This window comes from Marmota monax, unplaced genomic scaffold (genome assembly GCF_021218885.2).
Source record: "Marmota monax isolate L192 unplaced genomic scaffold, Marmota_monax_Labrador192_F-V1.1 WCK01_AAM20220418_F8-fsc00020, whole genome shotgun sequence".
Taxonomy (NCBI): Eukaryota; Metazoa; Chordata; class Mammalia; order Rodentia; family Sciuridae; genus Marmota; species Marmota monax.
In genome coordinates, this window is record NW_026692912.1 from 17,963,520 (window position 1) to 17,986,896 (window position 23,377).

The 23,377-nt window shown below is 51.4% G+C and overlaps 2 protein-coding genes across 10 annotated transcripts; one reads left to right on the top strand and one right to left on the bottom strand.

Annotated features, from left to right (window-relative positions):
• Positions 1 to 12,006: 12,006 nt before the first annotated feature.
• On the top strand, positions 12,007 to 15,783 carry Wdr38 (WD repeat domain 38). Of its 9 annotated transcripts, XM_046451929.2 has the most exons (10): positions 12,012 to 12,197; positions 12,658 to 12,778; positions 13,838 to 13,954; positions 14,061 to 14,158; positions 14,455 to 14,535; positions 14,622 to 14,753; positions 14,875 to 15,024; positions 15,356 to 15,403; positions 15,485 to 15,559; positions 15,637 to 15,783. In XM_046451929.2, the coding sequence occupies exons 1-9, from the start codon at positions 12,135 to 12,137 to the stop codon at positions 15,557 to 15,559; spliced, it is 885 nt and encodes a 294-aa protein (XP_046307885.1). In that variant the 5' UTR covers positions 12,012 to 12,134; the 3' UTR covers positions 15,637 to 15,783. The 9 variants fall into 9 exon arrangements, with proteins under 9 accessions (XP_058437728.1, XP_058437726.1, XP_058437724.1 ...); XM_058581745.1 differs by lacking the exon at positions 14,875 to 15,024 and having other exon boundaries at positions 12,007 to 12,197; XM_058581739.1 differs by having other exon boundaries at positions 12,010 to 12,197; positions 15,356 to 15,559.
• A 4-nt stretch (positions 15,784 to 15,787) lies between these two features.
• On the bottom strand, positions 15,788 to 20,447 carry Rpl35 (ribosomal protein L35). Its single transcript, XM_046451937.1, has 4 exons — positions 20,329 to 20,447; positions 19,823 to 19,959; positions 18,544 to 18,625; positions 15,788 to 15,972 (listed from the first exon to the last, which is right to left on the bottom strand). Exons 1-4 carry the CDS (start codon positions 20,329 to 20,331, stop codon positions 15,823 to 15,825), a joined length of 372 nt encoding a protein of 123 aa, XP_046307893.1. The 5' UTR covers positions 20,332 to 20,447; the 3' UTR covers positions 15,788 to 15,822.
• Positions 20,448 to 23,377: the final 2,930 nt, after the last annotated feature.

The window sequence follows — 23,377 nt, forward strand, 5'->3', positions numbered from 1 at the left end:
AGGCCCAGCTCCAGGGGCCTTGGGCATCTCTTGTCCTCTGAAATTTAGCTTCCCACCTCTGGAACAAGGAGAATGGGGCAGACTTGCAGCCACGTGTGAGCATTAAGTGACCCAGTGTGCACGTGGGCTTGGAGCAGCAGTGCGCACGTGGGCTGGGTTACTATTACTTTGCCAGTGTGCACAGTCCCCTGCTCAAAGCCCTGGCCTCAGTGTCTTCATCTGACACCAGGCCCACCTCAGAGCCCTGAGGAATCAGAGAGGTGATGTGCGGAAAGCACTTAGCACAGTGCTTGACGATTAGTGAGCGTCTGACAAATCATTAACAATCCTTCTTATTGTCCCAAAGCCCCCTGGGAGCTCATGCTCAGGGAAAACTGGCTGAGAAGTTTAAAGGATTAAATTTGTGAAGAGAAGCAAAGTCACGCCATGGAACAACTTGAAGAGCCAGGGCCACCAGGAGCCCCGAGGAGCTGGCAGGGCCTTTGTAAGTGGCATGTGATGAGCACAGGGTTGCCCTCTTCTTGTTTGCACTGGGAATCGAACCCAGCGGTGCTCTTCTGATGCCAGCCATGGAGCTCAGCAGAGGAAGAGGCTGGGAGGGTCTGTGGTGGGCTGGCGACTAGCAGGGGCAGCCTGCCAAGGCCCTGGGTGGGGCGGGGCGGGTGGGGCATCCTGGAATCTGAGCTGGCGGGTGGGACAGGGCAGGGTCCCATCTGGCCATGAGCTCAGGCGCGTCCCTCCCCTCTGAGCCACACTTTCTCCATCTTCAGATGGGACCCGGGATGCAGTGGATGACTCAAAGAACACATGGAATGACGGGACTGTAGTGAGACTCTGGAAGCCTGGCCAGGCTGGGAGGAGCTGGTCACAGAGCCACCTGCCTGCACCTGAGGCATGGGCAGGTGGCAGAGGGTGGTAACTGTAACCCTGGCTCGCGGGGCATCTCTGCTTCCCCTCTTGGGCTCCCTCAGCTCCCTTGGAGGCTCAGCAGACTGGAGCTGCTTCCCTGGGGTCCTGAGTGGGGCAGCAGATTTCTCAGCTGAGGGATGGACATGGTCCTGGTGCCAGTGGCTCTGTAGAGGGGCCCCTGTGGGCGAGGATGCCACTGGGGCCCTTCTGGGGCCCCCCACCCCACACCCTGCTAACTTTTGCTGAGACTTACCCTGGGACCTTTCTCTGCTCAGCTGGTGTCAAGGTCAGCTGATGTCCCTCATTAGGCCCAGACTCCAGGTCTGCAGTGCTCCCAGGAGCCTGGCTCCCTTCCCAGCACCAGGACTGTGGCCTCCAGCCACAGGAGCCCTGTGGGGAGCTGGCTCACAGCCCGACTTTGTGCTCTGGTGAAATGCATTACACAGACTTTTATTAATAGCTCCAATAGTCTGCACTTACTGTGTGCCCTAAACAAAGCTAAGCTCTACTTGCATGGAGAATGGAAAAACGACCCTGTGAGGTGGCCCTGTGACTCCTACCCTAGATCAGGAGACACTCAATGTGTGCTCGGCCTCCCATGGAGGCTCCAAGGCAGGTGGCCTGGCATCAGGTGACCTTGTTCAGTGCCTTATCTATGGCAAGAGCACTGGCTTGGGAGACTAGGCCTGGCTTCTGGCTCCCGGGTGACCTTGGATCTCCCTCCAGCAGCAGAGATGAGACCTGCCCTGTCACCCCTTGGTCCTGGATAGGGAATATTAGACAGATGATGGAGAGAGAGAGAGAGAGAGAGAGAGAGAGAGAGAGGTACAGACAGATAGAGTTATTATTTCGAGGGGGGGCTGACAGGTCTGAAGTTTATAGGGAAGGCGGGGGTGGGGAGCAGAATGTCTTCTCTGACCTGGTTTTTGCTCCTAAGTCCTTCAACTGGAGGAAACCCACTCACCCACACATCCTGGGTAATCTTAAAGTCAGCTGTAAATGCCGATTTAACCACGTGTACAAAATACCTTTATAGCAACACTGGATTAGAGTTTGATCAAATAAGTGGGTGTGATAGTCAGGCTAAGTTGACACATGACACTAATTATCACCCCCACCGAAAGGCCTGTCAGAGCTAGGGAAACTGAGTTTTGGAAATCCAAACAGATCCCACAGATACAACTGGGAACATGGGAAACGTCACCCTTGTCCCCAGACAGGTCTAAATATGTACCCCATAATGTCCACATCTTTACTGAGCAGGATATGAAGTGATTTTTACTATTTTCTTTCTACCATTATTACTGTCTAGTGTTTATTAAGTTATACATGTGTAACTTTTATGATCACAAAAGACATTAAATGACATTCACTTTGTAAAAAAATGATTTTTTTTCTGAGGATATGTCAGAATAGGGGATGAAACAAAGAAAAAAAGAAAATTGGGTATAGCTCGGTGGCAGAGTGCTTGCCTGGCTGGCGTGAGGCTTGGGCTCGATCCTAGCACACAAAAAGTAGAGTAAGAGTCCAGAACTAACCATCAAAAAGTTTAGACTAAAAGCATAAATTGAGTTGGGCATGGTGGCACATGCCTGGGAGGCTGAGGCAGGAGAAGTTCGAGTTCAAGGTTGGCCTGAGCAATTTAGAGAGACTGCTGTCAAAATAAGGTTTAAAAATAGTGGTTAAGTGCTGGGTTCAATATCTGGTCCCCCCCCCCACATAAACATACACACACACAAAAAAAAAAAAAGAGGAGAAGAAGATGATAAACTTAGACACTAGTCCTTAAGTGTCAGTGGACTTGATGATACAATTAAGAGATACATTTATAACCAAATGATCAGAAAGATTAAAAAAAAAGGTGGAAAAAATATAGCTTGCAGAAAACAACCAAAAGAAAATCACTATAGCTTTATCAATAGCAAACAAATACCCTGCCCACCTTACTGGAGATTGATCCCCAGGCCTCACCATGCCAGGCGAGCATGCTATAGCCTCAGCCCTTTTTAAAATTTCTATTTTAAGCAAGTGTAGTTGTGCATGTCTGTAATCCCAGGGACTTCAGAGTTTGAGATAAGAGGATGGAAAGTTCAAGGCCAACCTCATCAATTTAGTAAAGTCCTAAACAATTTAGCAAGACTGTTTCTCAAAATAAAAAAAAATAAATATATATAAAGGGCTAGGATGTAGCTCAGTGTATCCCTGGATTCAAAAACAAGCACCAAAAATAAATAATAAAAATTAATAAATAAAAAGTTTATTTTGAGGACCAAATCTCACTAAATTGCCCAGGCTGGTCTTGAACTTGCCATCCTCCTGCCTCAACCTCCTAAGTAACTGGGATTCCAGATGTGTGCCACTGCACCTGACACGAAATAGATTTTAAGGCTAAAATCATTCCTAGAAAGAAAAATATTTTTTAGTGACAAGAGGTTTGATTTGTTTTTTTTTTTAAAGAGAGAGAGAGAATTTTTTTAATATGTATTTTTTAGTTTTTTTCGGCAGACACAACATCGTTGTTTGTATGTGGTGCTGAGGATCGAACCCGGGCTGCACGCATGCCAGGCGAGCACGCTACCACTTGAGCCACATCCCAGCCCCAAGAGGTTTGATTTGTCAGGAAAATGAACAATTTTTTAAATTATATGTACCTAAGTAAGTAACTTCAAAACATAAAACACAGATTGAAATAAATGCAAGGAAAACCAGACAAATTTTGCAAAGGTAATGGGAGATTATCACATATGTTCCTCAGTAATTGATAGAAAAGGCAGGAAAAAAGTTAGTGAGAATCTAGATGACAAATCAAGAAAACTGACCAATGATTCCATCTGGAACCCCGCAGCCCACACCTCCACGAAGGAGAATGCGACATTCATAGAAGGTGTCCACACACTGAGCCGCAGAGCAACGTGAGGTCATGCTGAGTGGTGTGACCAAATTCACTCAATCTAGAAATAAGTTAAAAAAAAAAAAAAGTAACAAGGAAATCCCCACACATTTGGAAATGAAAGAACTTCAAGGACAAAATCATGACTGCAAAAGAAGCAGACATGGGGCTGGAGAGGCCTAGCTTGTGTGAGGCACTGAGCTCAACCCCCGGCACCACTCAAGAAAAGGAAGGAAGGAGGGATGGAAGGAGGGCAGGAAGGAAGGAGGGAGGGAGGGAAGGAGGGCAGGAAGGAAGGAGGGAGGGAGGGAAGGAGCAGAGGTGGAAGGCTCACTGGGGCCCAGGGCCATTAGCTGCTGAGGCCCTTCCCTCTTGGTCTGTGGGGACAAGGGAAGTATGGCCATCTTGTCCCATTGTTCCTGAGTTGTTTTTTAAGTCAGAATTTATGGAACACCAGTTGTGTGCCAGGTCTGTGCTCTGTCTTGTGACTCCTGACAAGGGACATCATCAGTCCCCAGCCTCAGAGGAGACTTAAGAGATCAAGTGACTCGCCCAAAGTCACCCAGCTAAGAGCTTCCCCGGGCGGTCAGGTCCCATGGTTTCATCCCCTCGGAGGCCAGCATGGCAGGTACCCCATTTTTCAGATAAGGAAATCGAGGCTCATGGCACGAGGCCAATAAATGGTGGGATTTAATCTGGGGACTTGAACCCAGATCTAAGTGGCATTGGACCATTACATAGTGGGGAACGGAGGCCAAGGGCTGCTGGGACTTGGTCGGGGACACACAGCTGGGGGTGGTGGGAAACTGACACTTGAGTAGCCTGAGTTTCTGAAAATGGGAGGCAGTCTGACAAAGGCCATCTACCTCCCTGGACAGGAAGGAAAGTGCCTCAGATAGGATTAAGGACAGCCTCCGGCTCCCTGCCCCAGACACAGGCCCCAGGGGTTAAAGAGCCCATTATCATGATGTCTGGGGAGGGGCAGCCGAGCAAGCCTCAGTTCCCTGGCCCTGGCGCCTGACAAAATGGTCAGTGAAACAGTCATGGCCCCGGGGTATGGTGTGGTGTGTGTGTGAGCTTGCTGCGACAAGACCTAGAGTGCAAGAGGGAGGGGAGGCCTGCAGCCCGCCCCCCAACTCCTCCACAAGAAAACTAAGCCCCAGATAGGGTCACCAGCCTGGGGTCATACACCTGTCAGGTCCCATCTCTCTGGCAGCAAGGTGGAGGATCAGCTGGCACCTTGTGGGGCCAGTGGCAAGTTCCAGGCACGAGCTGGTGAACCCCAGAACCCACAAGTTGTCTACAGTTAGCCCTGCAGCTCCAAGTTCCAGGCAGCTCAGAACAGCCCTAGTCCAGAGAGGCCCAGCAGGGACTTAAGGTCACACAGTAAGTGTGAGGCTGCAAGTTGGTTCCTACCCTGCCAGAGCTACTCACATTTTCTGGCTTGAGCTGTTTTCTACCCCACCCTTGCTCTCCCAACCCCCACCCACCAGTTGTCTCCGTGGAGGGCAATGCAGGCCACTCAGATTTCCATAGCACAAGTGGGTGCCTGGTGCGGCTGGGACAGTTGGGTGGACAGGTGGACAGAGAGAGCTGGTGGCCTCAAGAGGCTCCAGCCAGGGATTGGACACCATAGCAGCTGCTCTGCACCTGCTCCAGGCTGTCTGAAGGGACCTGGCACCTGTGGGAGACCAGACCCTGGGTCCACGCCCTGGCTCTGCCACAGAACTGGCTGGTGACCCTGGCTTCGGCTGCTTCCTCTCCTGGCCCTCAACTCCCCATCTGCTGTACCTGCCTGGTGTGTGACAGGTGCAGAGCACAGCACAGTGCCTGGTGGCTCTGTTGTGGTGGGTGGGTGGCTGCTGCTGTTATTTACTACTACGACCTCATGGTACAAGAGGAGGTCCGGAGGCCAGAGAACCTGAGCCAGGGGCCTGGCGGCCACCTGACCCTGCAGCTCAGGTTCAGTCCCTCTTCTCTGCCAGCCGGAGCTGGTTCCCGATGCTGTCTGGCTGTCCTCTGCTCCTGACAGCTCCCTTCAGGGATCCAGGGCTCTCCCACTGTGTGGCGGCCATGAATGTGGTGGCTTCGCAGTCATTCTGGCTGAAGTGGAGCCAGAGGCGCAGATTCCATCCCTGGGGGTCCTCCTCCCACCCTTCACCCCTCGGGGAACTCCAAGCCCCTTCTCACCCCCCAGGGCTCCATGACAGCTGCCGTGAGAACCGCTGTCTGGCGCAGGCAATCCAGGTCTCCTGGCCAGACACTCCTGGCCTCGGCTTCATTTCTCCTCCCCAGCCTAGAATTCTTGTTTTCCACAGGTGTCCCCTGGTGGCTCAGTGCCCACCACACCCCATTCTTGGCTGCTCTAGAAACAGGCTCTGCAACTGTGCCTCTGGGACCTTTATGAAGAGGTGACTTTCAGAACCTTCTTTTTCCCTGTTTTGCATCTGGCAAATACTTCTTCACTCCAGAGCCCATTGCCTCCTCCCAGAAGACCCCCCAGACTGCCCAGAGAGGGTCATTCTCCTCCTTGGGCTCTCTTAGGCTGTCTCACCAACAGAGCTCAGGGGGCAGGTGAGGCTCAGCCAGGTCAAGGGGCAAGATTCAGCAAGTATGGGAGGGAGGGAAGGGAGAGGGTAGAGGAGGGAGGGCTCAAGGAGGAGGGAGGCATTGAGGGAGGGCAGAGACCCAGAAGGAAGGGAAGGGGGAGCCTGGGTCTGGTAGCACTGCCCCTGCCCTCCTCCAGCCCACACCCCGTCCCCCTCTTCCCTGCCCACCCTGGGGCCAAGCCCACCTCCCCAGGCTCTGGTAGGGAAGGGGATTCCAGGACCCCCTCAAACTTGTGATCCCACACACACACAGACACACAGACACACACATATATACATTGTGTCCATCTACAAATAAAAATATATATATTGAAAGAAAGAAAGAAAGAAATCTGACAGAGACCAGGAGAGGGAGAGAGAAGTCAGCTAGACACTTGGTGTCAGGAGACCTGGGCCACCCTGCCACCTCTGGGACAGCTTAGGTCTTGGTAGAGCTGGGTGGACCAGGATGCAACCCTAAAATCCTTGTAAGTGTAGACAAGGAGCTCACCTGAAGAATAATAGGGCAAGAACCTGGGAGAGTAGGACAACATGTGATTGTCTCTGTGTCCCCAGAGGACTCTTTACCATTGTCATGTCCAGAAACATTTAAGGATTAAAAAAACATGAAATAAGTGGAACACCTAAGAGTCCTCTCTGCCTGGGCTGTGGCCCTGCTGGCTGCATAGCTGGATACCACACCAGCCCCTCACTCCATCCCAACACTGGGCCAGGCACTAGGAGGGTGGAGGCTCAAGGCTTCCATTGTGTCCATCCCAGGGCCTCAGAGCACTCTTTTCTTCTGTAAGAGTCACAGGAATATGGGTGAAGCCCAAGGAGGCCTGTGGGCACAAGTCCCTGAGCCCTGGAGCTGGGAGGGCCAGGAGCTGCTGGGGACAGTGGGTGGTGGTCAGGCCCTCTGAGCTTCTCAGTTTTCTTCTGGCATCCGGGTCATGTTGCTACCCAAACAGAAGTTTTTTGGCTGGAGAAATTGTATCTCACAAGAGCCAGAGTGTTACTGGGTGGGGTGGTGCATGCTCATATTCCCAGTGACTTGGGAGGCTGAGGTAGGAGGATTGGAGTCTAGCCTCAGCAACTTAGTGAGGCCCTGTCTCAAAATACAAAAATAGAAAGGCTGGGAATCTCCAGTTCTAAAGAGAAAAAGAGAAAGAGGAGCCTGTGTGAAAGGTGTGAGTTTATACCACACTGAATGGCTCAGAGGCTGGAAGCTGGCAGCAAGATAGCACCACTGTGCTTCTTTTCTAGAAATGGCAAACCCAGCAGTTGCTGCCCTGTTAGGCAGTTTTGATGGCAAAATGTCCACTGATGGGGGCTGGGATTGTGGCTCAGGGGTAGAGCACTTGCCGACTAGCGTATGTGAAGCACTGGGTTCGATTCTCAGCACCACATAAAAATAAATAAATAAATAAAAATGTAAAGAATAATAATACTTAAAAATGTCCACTGATGAGACAGATTGTTCAGTAGGTGGCCTGAGTGCTCAGAGAAGGAAGCAGTAGCCAGAGAAGCCAAGGGGGGTCAATGGAAGTTAAACCAAACCACTTGCCCCTCCTTAAAAAAACAGGGTGACCAGTTATTAAATCTGGACACAGCGTTTTTTCCCTGCTATCTCTGAGGCTCCTGACTGGGCTCACATTAGGGGATGTGGCCATGCTAGCTAACCATTCAGAGCTGAGGATACGCTCACTGCTCACTAGGGGCCAGATATGCTGGACAGACATGAACTGAGCCCCAAGGTCAACGCTCCCAGGAAGGGTTGGTCACCATCCTTAAGTTAGAGTTGAAGAAGAGGCATGCGGCAGGTGGAGAATGGCCCGAGGTCACAGCTGGTAGGTGATGGAGCCAGATTTGGATGAAACTGTCTGTCCCCAGAGCACACAGGCGCAGGTGCACAGCTGGCTTTAGACAGACCTAGAGATAGATCCCTGACTGACGGACAGCAGGGAGGAGGTGGCGCAGAAGCCCAGGTCTCCAAGGACTGCCAATCAAGGTGTGCTGACCTCCCCTAGCCAAGGGATGGCCATATAACCCCCTTCTGGGTCAATCACATGCTCTTCAAGAATGAAGTGTTTCAATCTCCCTTGGAAAAGGCAGTTTGGCTTCCTGTCCTTCCTAGCCTGATGGTATTTCTGTCTTCCCATTGTGACGCCCAGCCTGTCTCACATGGCCATACACGGTTTAGTTGTTTGCAATTGGAGTCTTGCTCGGGCTGCATTACCTTCTCCCCACTTGGACATCTCCTGCGGGAGTGTGCCCTCCCCTGGGTCCACTGGCTAGTCCTTGATTCCCATGGGTATGGGCAGGAGCAGAAACAACATCACTGGGGGTCTGTAGTGATTGGTCACAGGGCTCTGTCCTTGCCCCGTCCCACGGAGCATCATTTCCCCAATTTGGATTTCGAAATCCAGAGGCCTACTCATAAATTCGCAGCTGCCACAGTAGAATTAATGCTTTGTGCAAAGGAAGTGGGACTCTTACAGTGCTCAAGAGTGGATGAGAGCCAGGAAGATGACATTTAACCAGCGTAATATAAGGTCTTCATGTGTTTCCGAAGAATCCACTGCAAGTACCAGATGGGGAGGGAGAGTTGGCTGGACAGCAGTTCGTGGGAAAAAGCACATGCTGTGTTTGTAGTGACTCATGCAGCTGCTGAAACCACAAGTGCTTCTGGTATTGCAGGCCACCTTACTAGAGACTGAGTGTCTAGGAACTGGAGGGGACAGTGCCTTTCCACTCAGCAGTTGCCAGTCCACGTAAGGAACAGTTCTGGTCCCCAAACACCAGGAGGGGCATTGAACACACATCAGTGTGTACTAACAGAGGTGATCCAGGTCATGAGGAAGTCACAGAGACTTGAGGGCATTGATTATAGCTTGGGGGACCCATGGGGAACCAGGATCCCAGTATGCAAATGACTGTAGGGGGCCCCAGAGAAGAGGCCCAGAAACAAAGTACCGGGTACCAACTTCTGGAACTTACAGAGATGTTTTCGTCAAGGTCCTTCGGGTGGCAAGCACCTGTCAGAGCTCACTTGGCACAAGGGATTCACTGTAAGGTTCTTTTAGTTCTGGAGGGGCAGGCCTGGGGACTGGAGCGGGGAGCCGAGAGCTGGCAGGAGCTGGGCAGCCAGCTCCAACTCTCTGCTTCCCCTCTTGCCACAAAATATTTTTCTCTGCTTCTCAAAGCACTGGTCAGAAAACACCGCCCAACCCTGGCGCTACATAACCCCTCAGCCTAAACCCAGCAGCTCCAAAAAGTGTTCAGGCCTGGGAGGAACAAGGAATGAGGCAGAGAGCAGGAAGCCAGGAGAGTGGGGAGAGGTGGGAAGCACCAGGTGGGCAGGGCCAGGTGGGCAGGGCTGACTCCTAAAAACAGAGGACACTCCTCTGGCAACTTGGAGCAGGAGTCATGCCTGCCATTGCTAGTCTCCTTGCTTCCTTCCTTTTGCAGACTGAAGTCCTCCGGGGATTTGGGTTTGCTTATCTCTGAGACAGGAACTCTAACTTAGGCTGAGGGACAAGGTTTGGCAAGGGAAGGTAGTGGACAATCAAGTGAGGTTTGAGCTTGATTTGAGGATGGAGAAGAGCACTCCAGGCAGAAGGTACTGCTGTTAACAGGCCCAGGTGAAGGTGATGGTGGCAGAAGGGGCAATGTGGGCGTGGGGATAGGATGAAGGCCCGAGACTGGGGTTCATGGTAGCTCACCGCAATACCAGACCTCAGGAGCAAGGAGATACATTTTAACCCCAGCTCTACCCCATGGGCAGAGGAATCACTGGGCCTGGTAGACAAGATTGACTGGGAGGGCTCTGGGAGTAACAGGTGGGCTGGAGAAGGCAGTTCTGGGCCCACAGAGTGAGCAAGAGTGACCAGGTGGCTAGAAAATGTGCCCAGAGAAGGGGCATGGGGTCGAGGTATCTGAGCAGGGGGAGGCCGAGGGCCAGGGATCTCATTCTGGGGGAAAGCGTCTGGGACCCATGCCCAGGGTTGGGGGCCAGCCATCTAGTTCCAGCTCAGACGGGGACTAGAGGAGCCAATTCAGTGACCTGGGTCCTCTGGGAGTGTAGATGGGGGTGGGGCTGCCTCAAAGCCACCATTGTTGCCCCCTCACTCGCCTGACTGTCTGGGGCCTAAAATAGAGCAGGAACACAGCTATCACGTGAGAAGTTTCTGGCCAAGGGGCCTGGGGGGAGGGGCTGAGTCCCTGATGGGAGCCCTTGAGTTTGAAACACCCAAAGCCCAGCTGCCTAGCTGCCCACCTGCCTCAAGGATCCCGGAATCCATTGGGGGTGAATTTGTGCCACCTTGTTGTTCCACTGTGGCTGGGGCTGGTTGGGAGACAGCTTGGGTTCTGTCCTCAGCTCTGCTGGGTGACTATCAAATTCTGTCCCCTTGGGGGCTTCAGTTTTCCAGATGTACCAGGAGTCAGCGAATATAGCACCTGCTTCCAAACCCTGGAATTCACAGCACATGGTCTGGATACAGATCCCAGAGTCAGTCAGATGTGGGACAAAATCCTGGTCCCGCTTCTACTGTCTGAGTGGCCTTGGGCAAGTCTCCCATTTCTTGGGTCCTGTTTCATCAGGACCTGTTCTTTCCAGATTTCTGGCCAAGTTATCCAAGCCAGATCCTGTTTTGGTGGGTGTGAGGCAGTACTGGAAATTGAACCCAGGGCACTCTACCACTGAGCTACAACCCAACCCTTTTTATTTTGAGATAGGGTCTGGCTAAGTTGCCAGGTTGGCTTCGAACTTGAGATCCTCGTGCCTCAGCCTCCCAAGTCACTGGGATTTGACCCCACTTTTTTCTTTTTCAGGGATTGAATCAGGGGCACTCAACCACTGAGCCACATCCCCAGCCCTATTTCGTATTTTATTTAGAGGCAGGGTCTCATTGAGTTGTTTAGCTCTCACTTTTGCTGAAGCGGGATTTGAACTCGCAATCTTCCTGCCTCAATGTCCGGAGCTGCTGGGATTATAGGCGTGCACCACTGCACCTGGCTTAACCCCACTTTTTAATGCTCTGAACTTTGTGCTCACTGCCTCTGGCTCCCCACACCCTAGAGGGTGGTGATGGCTACTGTTCCCAGTCTTCTCCTGGTCTTTCTCAGCCTCTGAACCAATCATTCCTAGACAGAAGGTTCTTGGCTCCAGAGCCCGTCCTCTTGGGCACCTACTGTGTGCCAGGCCCTCCCTGTGCTTGGTTCAGCCTTGGAGTCCTGCCGGACAGGGCTGATCCTCCCCGGTGTGCAGATGCTGGTAAATGGGCTCACTGCTACCCCGAGTCCTGTTAAAGAGATCTGCGGAGCGCTTTGCTAACTGCATAACATTGAACATGGGCTCAGAGCGTGCGGGCGGGCTGGGCCGAGCTGAGGTGCGTATCTGGCGCGCCCTCTAGCGGCTGCTCTGAGCAGTCGCGACTCGTGGTTGCGCAGTCCAATGCGGGGCAGGCAACGGCCAGCGCGGGAAGCCTCTTCTCCCAGCCGCCCGCGGCGGTTCTGCCAGCCGCTGCCGCACCTTCCCCAAATTGAGAGCTCTTCCCCAGATTTTGTTTCTCCCTGTGGCTTCCCAAAGTCCCCAACGCAGCTGCGCGCCCCGCCCTTATTACCATGGAGATCTCTTGTACACAGTTTCCCCTTTTCCTTGGGCCAGTCCTAAACGCGGTTCCGCAGGCGGGACTAGCGCTGGCCTAGGAGCGAATCCTCCAAGGTCGGACCGTCGGGGGCCCATGAATAGCAGGGCTCCACTTTCCGTGGGGAGAGTGACATTCTTTGGCCGGCATCGCGGGGAGGTGAGGCCCAATGGGCTTTGCCCAGGCTCTAGGCTCCTGGCTTGGCAGTCAAGTCCCCGGTTCTGTGTAATGGGGGTTCAGGGTGTTCCCTGGGCTTCAGCTCCAGAATGGGGCTCTAGGTTTTGGGCTCTGGTTCCAGAGAGGGCTTGAAGCTCCTGCTGGCTCCAGTATTCTTGGGCTTTGGCTCCAAAACGAACTCGGGGCTGCTCTGAACTTGCGATTCTCGGCTCCCCCGCTGTAATGGGGTCTTGCCTCTGGGGTTCTAAGGCGGGCTCCAGCTCTGGCTTCAGCTCAGGTTACAGGGTTCTGAGCTTGGGTTGTACAGTGAGGCCTTAAGTCCAAATCACCACTGCAGGTTCCTGGGCAGTGTTTAGGGCTGGCCCAGGAGGATGGGATCAGAAGTGAATGGACAGGTATCTCCTGTCCCAGAAATGGGACCACATCTGTGCTCTACTTCCAGGTCAACTGCTCTGCCTTCTCTCCTGATGGCCAGACGCTGCTCACAGCCTCTGAGGACGGCTATCTGTACGGTTGGGAGACCAAGAGTGGGCAGCTGCTGTGGAGGCTGGGTGGCCACACAGGTGGGGCTCTGCAGTCTGGCTGGGGGACAGAGGCCCATAGATCTGTGCTGGCATTCTGCAGAGCCTAACTTAGTGACCTCCAACACTGGTCCTGGGCATTGGGGCTGGACATAGCTGGAGCAGCCAGACAAGGAGACAGGACTTCTTGATAGCTGGGGCTTCCAGCTCTTAGATCAGAACTCAGACTTTAATTTTTATTTTTTTCCAGTACTGGGGATTGTACCCAGGGTCACTTTACCACTTAGTTACATTCCGAGCCCTTTTTATTTTTTGAAATAGCGTCTGGCTAAATTATTGAGGGTGGCTTTGAACTTGCAATCCTGCCTCAGCCTCCCAAGTAGCTGGGATTACAGACGTGCACCATCACACCTGGCACTTATTAACCATTTTAAAGGTAGAGTTCAGAGATAAGTACATTCACGTTACAAAACTAATTTACAGAATTCTTTTCATTTTGCAAAACTGAAACTGTACCCACTAAACAACTCCTCTCCCTACTCCCAACCACTGTTCTACTTCCTGTCTTATCAATGGTGTTTGTCTTTTTCACTGGCTTCACTTAGCATGCCTTCTAGGGCCATCCATATTCTATCTACCACTTTTGGACTACGATCTTGGTTGTCATGTCACCTGACCCAGTTCCTTCCTCTATAGAATGGAGATAAGTTGCTACCTTACAAAATCAGATAACACAAAAAGCCTAGCACCCAGTAAAGACCAAGTAGACTTAACTATTAGGGAGAGAAGGAAAACAAAACCAGGAAATTGCAGAGCAGACTTATTTAACACGATGACTAGGGAAGTCCAGGCTGGGGAGCTGAAAGGCAGACTGGAACGGAGGCTGGGAGTTAGGGAGGTTTCAGGGAGGAGGTGCCTACATCTGAGTAGACTTTCCAGATTAACAACTGGGGTCAGATATTCCAGGCTGAGCCTTGGCCAGGCCCAGGTTGGAAATCCAAGCATTTTCAGGTGACTGGAGTTTGGGTAAGGGGTGGGCGGCCACAAGACCTGGGCAGTGAGCAGGGAGTAGAGGGCAGTGCCCTGAACTCCCTGCCTCAGGCCCGGTGAAGTTCTGCTGCTTCTCCCCCGATGGCTACCTTTTTGCCAGCTCCTCCAGTGACCGTACCATCCGCCTGTGGGAGCTATCAAGAGCCGAATGTCTGTGGGTGCTGAAGGGTGAGTGGGGGTGGGCCTGGGTGCCACATGGCCAGCCTGGGTCCCCTTCCAGGCCTGTATCCTGTTTCACCTCCCCCAACTTCTGTCATTGGGATGGTGACTGCAGGTCACCAGCGGAGTGTGGAGACACTCAGCTTCAGCCCTGACTCAAGACAGCTGGCATCAGGTGGCTGGGATAAGCAGGTGATGCTCTGGGAAGTGCAGGTATGTGAAGGGGCTGGGGACGGCCAGGCCTGGGTCAGAATGGACCACCACCTGCCACACCTCTTGCTTTGCTGGTTCAAACCCTTGCTAGTTCCCCACTGCAGCCCTCTCCCAGTCTCCCTACATACACCCCATCAGATCTTGGGCCTCAATCTCCTTTGCAGGAGATCCCCATCTGGGCTGCCTCTCCTCCCTGCTATCTAGGCCCCCAGTGCTTCCCCAGGCAGTGCTGTTATCACAATACCCAGGCTGCCAAGCAGGGAGGGCCTGGGTCTGCCCTCTGCCTCTCTCCTTAGTCGGGACACAAACTGCGCCACTTAGAAGGGCACCATGACTCCATCCAGAGTAGCGACTTCTCCCCCAATGCCAACTGCCTGGTAAGCTTCACCTCTACCTTGACCCCTGCCTCAGTGGCCCCAGAAGGGCAGGCTGGGGCTACTCCAGTTTTGGCCACTGCTTACAGGCCACAGGCTCATGGGACTCCACTGTGCGCATCTGGGACCTGCGGGTAGGGACCCCAGCTGTATTCCATCAGGAACTGGAGGGTCACAGCGGCAACATCAGCTGTCTGTGTTATTCATCATCTGGCCTCCTGGTAAGGTGGGCTGCCCTGGGTTTCAGGATAGTCTTTGGCTGGACACGAGACCCTTAAAGAGCCATTTGGGTGTCCAGTGAGCATGCTGGCCCCATACTCACTGGCACAGAGCTCTCTTTAGGGATCTGGCTCCTGGGACAAGAACATCCACATCTGGAAACCCAATACCAGCAGCCTGATGGTCCAGCTCAAGGGCCATGTAGCCTGGGTGAACAGCATAGCTTTCTCTCCGGATGAGGGGCAGCTGGCCAGCGCTAGCTACTCGGGAACGGTAACCTATCCAGCCCAACCCAGCCATCCCTGACTCCTTGCTCACGTGCCCCTCTTCCCAGAGTCTTCAGTACCCATTTCCAGAAATGTCCATAAGTCCACTTGCCCAATCTATTCGCCAGCACTAAGGTCTGAGCCAGACCAGACTGCAGTGGAATTGACACTTCTATGGCCTATATAGCTTCAGGCATGACATGGCGAAGGCCATTTAAAACATACCCTGCAGATAAGAAGCTTCAGATCATGATGGTGTCCAGGACTTGCTGGGGAGCTGCTTCAAAAATGCCACTGTGGCCTATTGAGGTTCCTGTCCCCTATTCTTCTACTTCCAGATCAAAGTCTGGGACTACAACACAGGAAAGTGCCTTGAGACCTTGAAGGTAAGACCTGTAGCTGCAGCCCCCAGTGAGGGATCCAGGAAGGACTTCAGGACCTGGAGCCTGGTGCTGTGTTTCTGGCAGGGATTTCTGGATGTGGCCCACACCTGTGCCTTCACCCGACAAGGCAAACTATTGGTGTCTGGAGCTGCTATTTAGGTGAGACACCAAGACCACTGCTTGTTCAAGTCACACTTGAACAACACAGGCCCACAGTAACTAAGAGTGCCCATCAGACCCTGCAGCCAGGTCCGCCAGCACCACACCAAGGCAGCTGACGTCTACGGGTAGCAGGACACCACCAGACATCTGGCACTGTAGCTCCAGCCTTAGCCCCAAACCACCTATTCAGTCTGGTCTGTGGAAACAGCATTAAGCACAAAGCACTGAAAGCCAGTTTTTGTTTTATTGCGCCGTAACACTCAGGCTTTGACCGCGTACTTGCGCATAGGGTACAGCCGCTCTTTCCGCTGCTGCTTTTTGGTCTTTAGGTTCTCCTCGTGCTTGTTGAGCCGGCGGCGCATAGCTCTTGTCTTCTTGGGCCGCAGGTCCAGGGGCTTGTACTTCTTGCCCTGGGACACAGACAGCAGGGTCAATCTGAGAACAGGATTTTAGGGGCAACAGCAGGATGAAGACAACCTGAGGGGCCAGAATGAGACTTGGAGAAACCACTAGGAAGATGCTGGAGGTGGGAAGGTGCTGTGGGGACAGAGAAGTTGGTTTGCAGCGAGGGGTTGTAGGACGTTCACCCAATAAGAGGCTGCTATGTGGGACCGAAGGCCAGCAGGCCACATGCTCACTCACCAGCCCCAAATCCAAGGCTGGTGGGGCTGTCCTCATTTTATGTAAGGCTGTTGACTCACTGGGTCTAGAGGTGCCCACACCTCAGTGTTCCTTCTACTTGCCAGGCTGACAATAATGAAGCCAAAGTCATACCACAATCCAACAAAGGACATGTGACACCCACCAGATCCCAGGGTGGTTACTAACTACTACCTTGGCTTTCAATTATGCCAGATATTGAGGAAGATTTGGCCCAGATTACCAGCATAAGGGGCAGGCTCTGCCCCCTACTGTCCAGAGCTGAAAAAGAGCCATAGTGTTTACCCTCGGCTCCCACTCCTCTCAAGCCAAGGGCCCCAGACTAGGGTGGTTCACTGGTCTCTTCTTTGTTCAGCAACAGCCCTGAGGACAAGGCTGTTGAGCATAGCAAGGAAGCAGACCTGGTTTCTGTTCAAGGAGCTCCCATCCCAGTAAAAAAGACTGAACAGACAACAAGGCCCAAAGATAAGGACGCAGAAGTTTCAGGAAGGCTTCTTTTAGCAGCAACAGCCTCAAAGGCTAGCATGAAAGCCATCTGTTGAAAGGGCAGGAAGCAGGGCATGTGTAAAAGCCTCAACACCTCTCCCTGGGGAACCAGCCATCCAATGGGCAGGAGACAAGGCAGAGAACCACAGAGAGAAACTATGGAAGGCGATGAGGGCAAGCCCTGGAAGGAACTCAAAGGAAAGGAAATCTTGTCCACCCACTTCCTGCTCATCTGCTGGTACTGGTGGGGCACTTAATTCACTTCAAGTTTACTACCGCTTGCAAGCTCTGCTGTACAATACAGCAGCCACTCGCTACACATGGCTGACAGTGTAGCATGGAACATCACCATCAGTGTTCCCCTCTGTAGCCCTCACCCCTACCTCCTCTACTGAGCAGTTTGAGCTGAGAGCAGGGGCCCTCAATGGATGGCTAGTTATGAGGCTCCAGACTCACTCCTAAGAATAAAAATGTCCTCTCACACAAATGTGCACACACCCTATCAGGAGAGTAACCACATACCAGTGTGTTCTGGGAAGCTGGCCCAGATAACACCATGCTAGCTTTTAAAAAAAGGGAAAAATTGTAGATGGACACAATCTTTATTTATTATGTGGTGCCGAGGATAGAACCCAGTGCCTCACACCTCACACGTGCAAGGCACGTGCTCTACCACTGAGCCCCAGCCTCAGTCCCATAGTAGCTTTTTTGGTGAGTCAAACCCCAACACTAACTTGGGTACTGATGTGAAGCCATTAGATAGCATTAATTAATCCCCATCAGATGACTTCAATTAAGGGAGATTATCCAGAGTAATCCAGGCAGCTGATTCAGTCAGTCAAAAGCATTTAAAAGCAAGATTGAGGTGCCCTCCAAGAAATCTGACCCAGGACAGCAGCTTTCAGTGGTGTCATGAGTCTTAGTCACATGAACCAATTCCAGAAAGTAAATTAAATGTGTGAATTTAAGAACCCAATGGCTTCTGCTGGCACCTGGATAAGGCTAACTTTAAAGATAAGCCACAAAAATGGCCATTAACATTCAAGGTCAAGAGGCTAGACACCTGTGGAAATCTGAGGAGCACCCATTAAGTCCTCTCTAAGACACAATTAGGAAGCTAGGCCTGCCACTTTTCTGACTGTAGATGACTCTGAGCAACGTGACCTCTCTGAACCCTGGGGTTTGGCAAATGAGAATGGCAGATGCCTGCTAGTGACTGACACATAGCCCTGGCATTCCTAGACTGGAGATAGAGTTCTGTGGAACAGCACTTGCCTAATATGCTTAAGGTGCTGGGCTGGATCCTCAGTACTATAAGAATAAAACTGGGGCTGGGGATGTGGCTCAAATGGTAGCATGCTCGCCTGGCATGCGTGCAGCCCGGGTTCGATCCTCAACACCACATACAAAGATGTTGTGTCTGCCAAAAACTAAAAAATAAATTTTAACAAAGCTCTGTTCCAAAACTTAAAAATAACCCCTACCCCCAAAATGCTCAAGTTGTCTTCAGCCAGATCCACTACCCACCACACCATTCTTGACATCTGCAATCATGCTGGTAAGATGAATTCTAGCTGAGTGTGCTGGCACACGCTCATGATCCCAGCAAAGGGATGGGGAGGCTAAGGTACGAGAATTATGAGTTCAGCCTGGACAGAATAGATCCTGTTTCACACACGCACACGTGAACCCAGACACAAACTGGGAGGCCCTGGCGAGCTCAAATATTCTCAGCCCCACGAACCCTAAAAGAACCACTTCACAAAGCCGCCCCCTGGCCAGTGGAGGACTGGAACTTTGTTTTCTGCTGCCAAGTCCCCAGGGGGCCCCCTCACCTTGTAGAATTTCCTGAGGTTTTCTTTTTGAGTCTGGTTAATGACAGTAAGAACGCGGGCGATGGATTTGCGGACAACTCGGCTACAAAACAGAAACATCAATGAAGGTGGGTATGACACACAGTATCTCCAAGTATCTTGTTCAGGGCTAATAGTGACATTGTAGAGCAGGGACAAAAGCCATCCATGTTCAACCTGGAGAAAGGGATTCTGAACGTGAGAATGTACAGGGACTCGGAATAGAGTAAAAGGCTGATAAGTCCAGTGCTTTTGAGCTAGTTAAGGCAAAACCTGAGGCAGCTTAATGAAGAGGCAAGGAGGATCAGAAGACTTTCAATCCCAAGCCAAGAATTTATGAAGGCTATGAAAACCCAATCCGCCATCTGAATTAGCAGAGAGGAGAGGGAATCATGCCAGAAGCCAGGTAACCAGCCTAATTTAAGGTCATGGGCATCTGACATTCAAGAAGTTGAAATGCAATGGGGATGGGGACAAATCTAGGAGCAGTCTGGGGCAAATATGGTCTTGAGGTCCAGTTGCCTATAATCAAGCCCTGCAACTCAGGACACTGAGGCAGGAGGACCACAAGTTCCAGGCAAGCCTCAGCAAGTTAGCAAGATTGCCTCAGAAACAAAAATTTTAAAAGGGATGGGAATATATCTTCAGGGTAGATTGCCCTGGGGGGTCAACCCTCAGTATCAGAACAGACAAACATAGTCTAGAGGACCCATCACACAACTATGCTTATGTGTTCCTCACCTCAATCACCTGTCTCACCTGCCTAGGCAGATATTTTATGAGTATGTAGGGTGGCATAATTTAAAGAGGAACTGAATTACCTACCAGGTAAGATGTGGCAAAAATGCAATTTACACTCAGGGAAATGACTCCAAATCCTAGTTCCTTTCATAAGTCTCTCTGATCCTTACTCAAGTTAACTAAGTAAGTTACAACTCAAATAAGAAGTCCGAGGCATGGAAAAAAGAAATCAAGTGCTCATTAGAGGTGGAAGGAAAGGTTCCAGTTAGGCTTTGGCGATACCCTTAAGACAACAGTTAAGAGCTTCAGGGACTTCAACCAATTCTTTTTCCAGCTACAAAAGCTGACCAAGGGAGCTCCAGAGAAAAAGCACACAAGATCAAAGGCAGTTAAGAGTAAGCACATAGCGAGTCTCTCCCGCGCCCCCAAGATTCACCTGAACAGGCCAGTTCCTGAAGCCAACTTCCTAAGTCCACAAACACTCCCAACACTCACGCGCCCCTCAATGCCGGCTACTTACATCTTAGAGAGCTTAGATGCCGCACCGCCTGTCACTTTGGCGACGCGCAGCTGGGACAACTCCACTTTCAAGTCGTCCAACTGTTTCAGCAGCTCCTCCTTCTTCTTGCCACGAAGGTCCCGAGCCTTAATCTTGGCCTGCGCGCGGGAAAGGTGTGGGTCAGACACCCCGCGGACCGTCTTGTCTCTGCCATGGGCAGCCAGGGTCAAGCACCCACCCTCAGGTCGTGATTCTGGCAGGGTACCCGAGGCCAGGAGGGCTACTAGGCTGGGCCATCAGCCCACCGCGCGATGTAAATATGAGGGCATTTGCCGCGCGCGCCATCTCCCGGGTCTAAGCCGGCAGAGAAGAGTCGGGCTGCGGCGGCACTAAGCCGTTCTGCGCGGAGATCCCCGGAGATCCCTAACCCCAGCCGGCAGATGAGGCGCCGGTGTTCAGCCCGCACCCCCAATCCTAGCCCGGGAACTTCAAGGCGACCAGATGGCGCCGGATTTTCTCGCTCTCACCATAGCTGCACGATCCGCCGTTACCGGAGCCGAGGGAAAGAGGAAAAGGCGGAGCTGACCCCTGCAACTACTGCCGGGTGGCGGCGATCGCGGCCAATGGCACCGCGGCTAGGACTCTCCGGCTCCGCCCTTTCCTCCCGGAGCGCCGCGGTAGGTCCGGTCCCGCCCCGTCCCGTCCCGCCCGCGGAGCCCGCGCCGCTTCCGCAGGTGCGTTCTTATGCTGCGTCCGGGGTTATGTAGGTTGGCATGGGCCCTGAGCGGTGCAGTTGGGGAAACTGAGGCCTGGGATGGGCAGCCTCTGACCAGAGATGGCAGAGTAGTATGGGCTTGAATTTGCCCACTCATTTATTTGTTCATTCATCGGGAAACCTTGTAGCTATCCCATTCTGTGCTGCTCAGCTAGGGGCTGGTGGTCTGGAGGTGCGGAGGGGATGAAAGGTTAGGGTTTTCAAAGGTGAATTAACTCAGCCACGGTCTTGGAGGAATTTATGGTGCAAGGTGGGCGGGAAGAGGCGAAGTCAGATGGCTGTTATCCAACTCTAAACGTTCTGGTGGAGGCAGTATGCAGCAGTGGAAATAGCATCCACAGACCTTTTTTTAGTGAACTCGACGGGTTTCAAATTCTTGCAGTGTTGCCAGGTACTAGTTGAAACTCTTTGACAAATCCCTTCCCCCTTTTAAGTCTGTTTTCTCACCTGTGAAATAGGGTGTTTACCAGGATTAGAGAAGATACATACAAAACTCAGTACAAGACCTTATGCATAATAATCACTGGTATTAATGTTCTTAGTGGAATGAACACTTAAGTTGGACCCTGAAAATTAAACAGGAACTCACAAAGCAGGAGGGTTTTAGGTTTTCTGACTGGGCATTTCCATTGCTGCCCCAATCAGCGGTACTCTGGTGTCCCTCCACTGCCATTAACAAAGATAGGCCATCTCTTAGAGCTCTAGTAAAGCCTCTTGTTAACCGAGCTGGGTGGCAGTCACGTGTAATCCCAGTGGCTCCTGAGGCTGAGGCAAGAGGATTACAAGTTCAAGGCCAGCCTTAGCAACTTAGTGGGGCCTAAGCAATTTAGTGAGACCCTATCTCAAAATAAAAAAGGACTGGGGATGTAGCTCATGGATATAAAGTGCCTCTGGGTTCAATCCCTGTACCCCACCCCCCCCAAAAAAAGAAGCCTCTGGTTGCTTGCTGTCAGGTGTCACTTAATCCTGGGAGCTTTCTTCCACCCCATTATGAGTAGCAACCTCTCCTTGTGTCTCAGACTCTCTGTGCAACCTGATTTGGCCCTAAACATAGTTAAATGATGTGCTTCTGTGTCTGTCTTCACAGCCAACCTGGAAGTTCCCTGGAGGCAGAACCACTTGTTTTTATGGTCTCCAGACCCAGCCCATGGATATTTTTCACATGAATGAGTTAACAAGCCTTGCCCCAGACCACAGTGAGACAGACTTCCAGGAAATGGAAGGACATGGGTAAAAGGACAGACAGGGCAATCTTGGCATGGATTAGATTGAGATGGAAGTCTAAAGGTATACCAGGGCTTTGCTGTCCTATTTACCAAATGCTTATAGTTCTATTACAATTAATGCTTGTTTGATATTTTGAATTTGAAGTCACATCTGACTCCCTTGTTTCTTACATGCCACCAGCAAATCCCATTCACTCTACCTTGCAAATATACCTGATTCCTACCACCCTTATTCATGCCTGCTTAGCTTGAGCTATCACTGCCTATTATCTGGACCATTGGTGCAACCTCCTAAATAACGTCTGCTAGCTGGGCGCGGTGGTGAATGCCTATAATCCCAGGAGCTTGGGAGGCTGAGGCAGGTGGATCACGAGTTCATAGCTAGCCTCAGCAAAAATGAGGCACTAAGCAACTCAATGAGACCCTGTCTCTATGGCTCAATGATTGAGTGCCCCCGAGTTCAATCCCTGGTACCAAACAACAACAACAACAACAAAAAACACCTAAATCATCCCTGCTTTGGCTCTTGCTCTCAAATGTGTTCCTAATACAGCTGCTACAGAACTCCTTGTCAACTAAATCAGAAGTCAGGTCATATCACTCCTGTGCTCACAGTTCCCAGGACTGTCCCTTCAGAGTTACGACTGCATCCTTTTTTTTTTTTTCCTTTGGTACTGGGAATTGAACTCAGGGCATTCAACCACTGAGCCACATCCCCAGGCTAATTTTGTATTTTATTTAGAGACAGGTCTCACTGAGTTGCTAAGCACCTCACCATTGCCGAGGCTGGCTTTGAACTCACGATCCTCCTGCATGCGCCCTGCATCCTGCACAACTGCATTCTTCATCTAAGAAATTTTCCCTTCAGTACTCAGTTATTACTGACATAGTATAATCTGGATTTTTTTTTTTTTTTTTTTTTTTTAGTTTTCGGCAGACACAACATCTTTGTTTGTATGTGGTGCTGAGGATCGAACCCGGGCCGCACGCATGCCAGGCGAGCATGCTACCGCTTGAGCCACATCCCCAGCCCCCTGGATTTTTTAATCTTTTTAAAAATATTTTTTAGTTTTAGGTGGACACAATATCTTTTTTTATTTTTATTTTTTAAAGAGAGAGAGAGAGAGAGAGAGGTAGAGAGAGAGAGAATTTTAATATTTATTTTTTAGTTACCGGCGGGCACAACATCTTTTGTTTGTATGTGGTGCTGAGGATTGAACCCAGGCTGCACGCATGCCAGGCGAGCGTGCTACCGCTTGAGCCACATCCTCAGCCCCTGGATTTTTGAGTCCTATCTCCCTGACAACTGGAAGTCTGTGACCATGAGCTATAACATTATTTCTTTCACCACTTTTTGGGGGGCTGTTTCCTTACTTGTAAAATAAGCATTTCTGTTTTCAAGTATCTTCTGATCAGGATGTTCTGGGGGATATGAACTTTTTACTGATTTGTGGACTACCAGAGTCACACAAATGTCTTCCCAGGTATGGGGCTGAAATACATATGGGTTTTGATAGTTTCCAGAACTTCAGACTATTCAGACTTCCATGGTGGGAATTTGTATCTTTAGCTTCC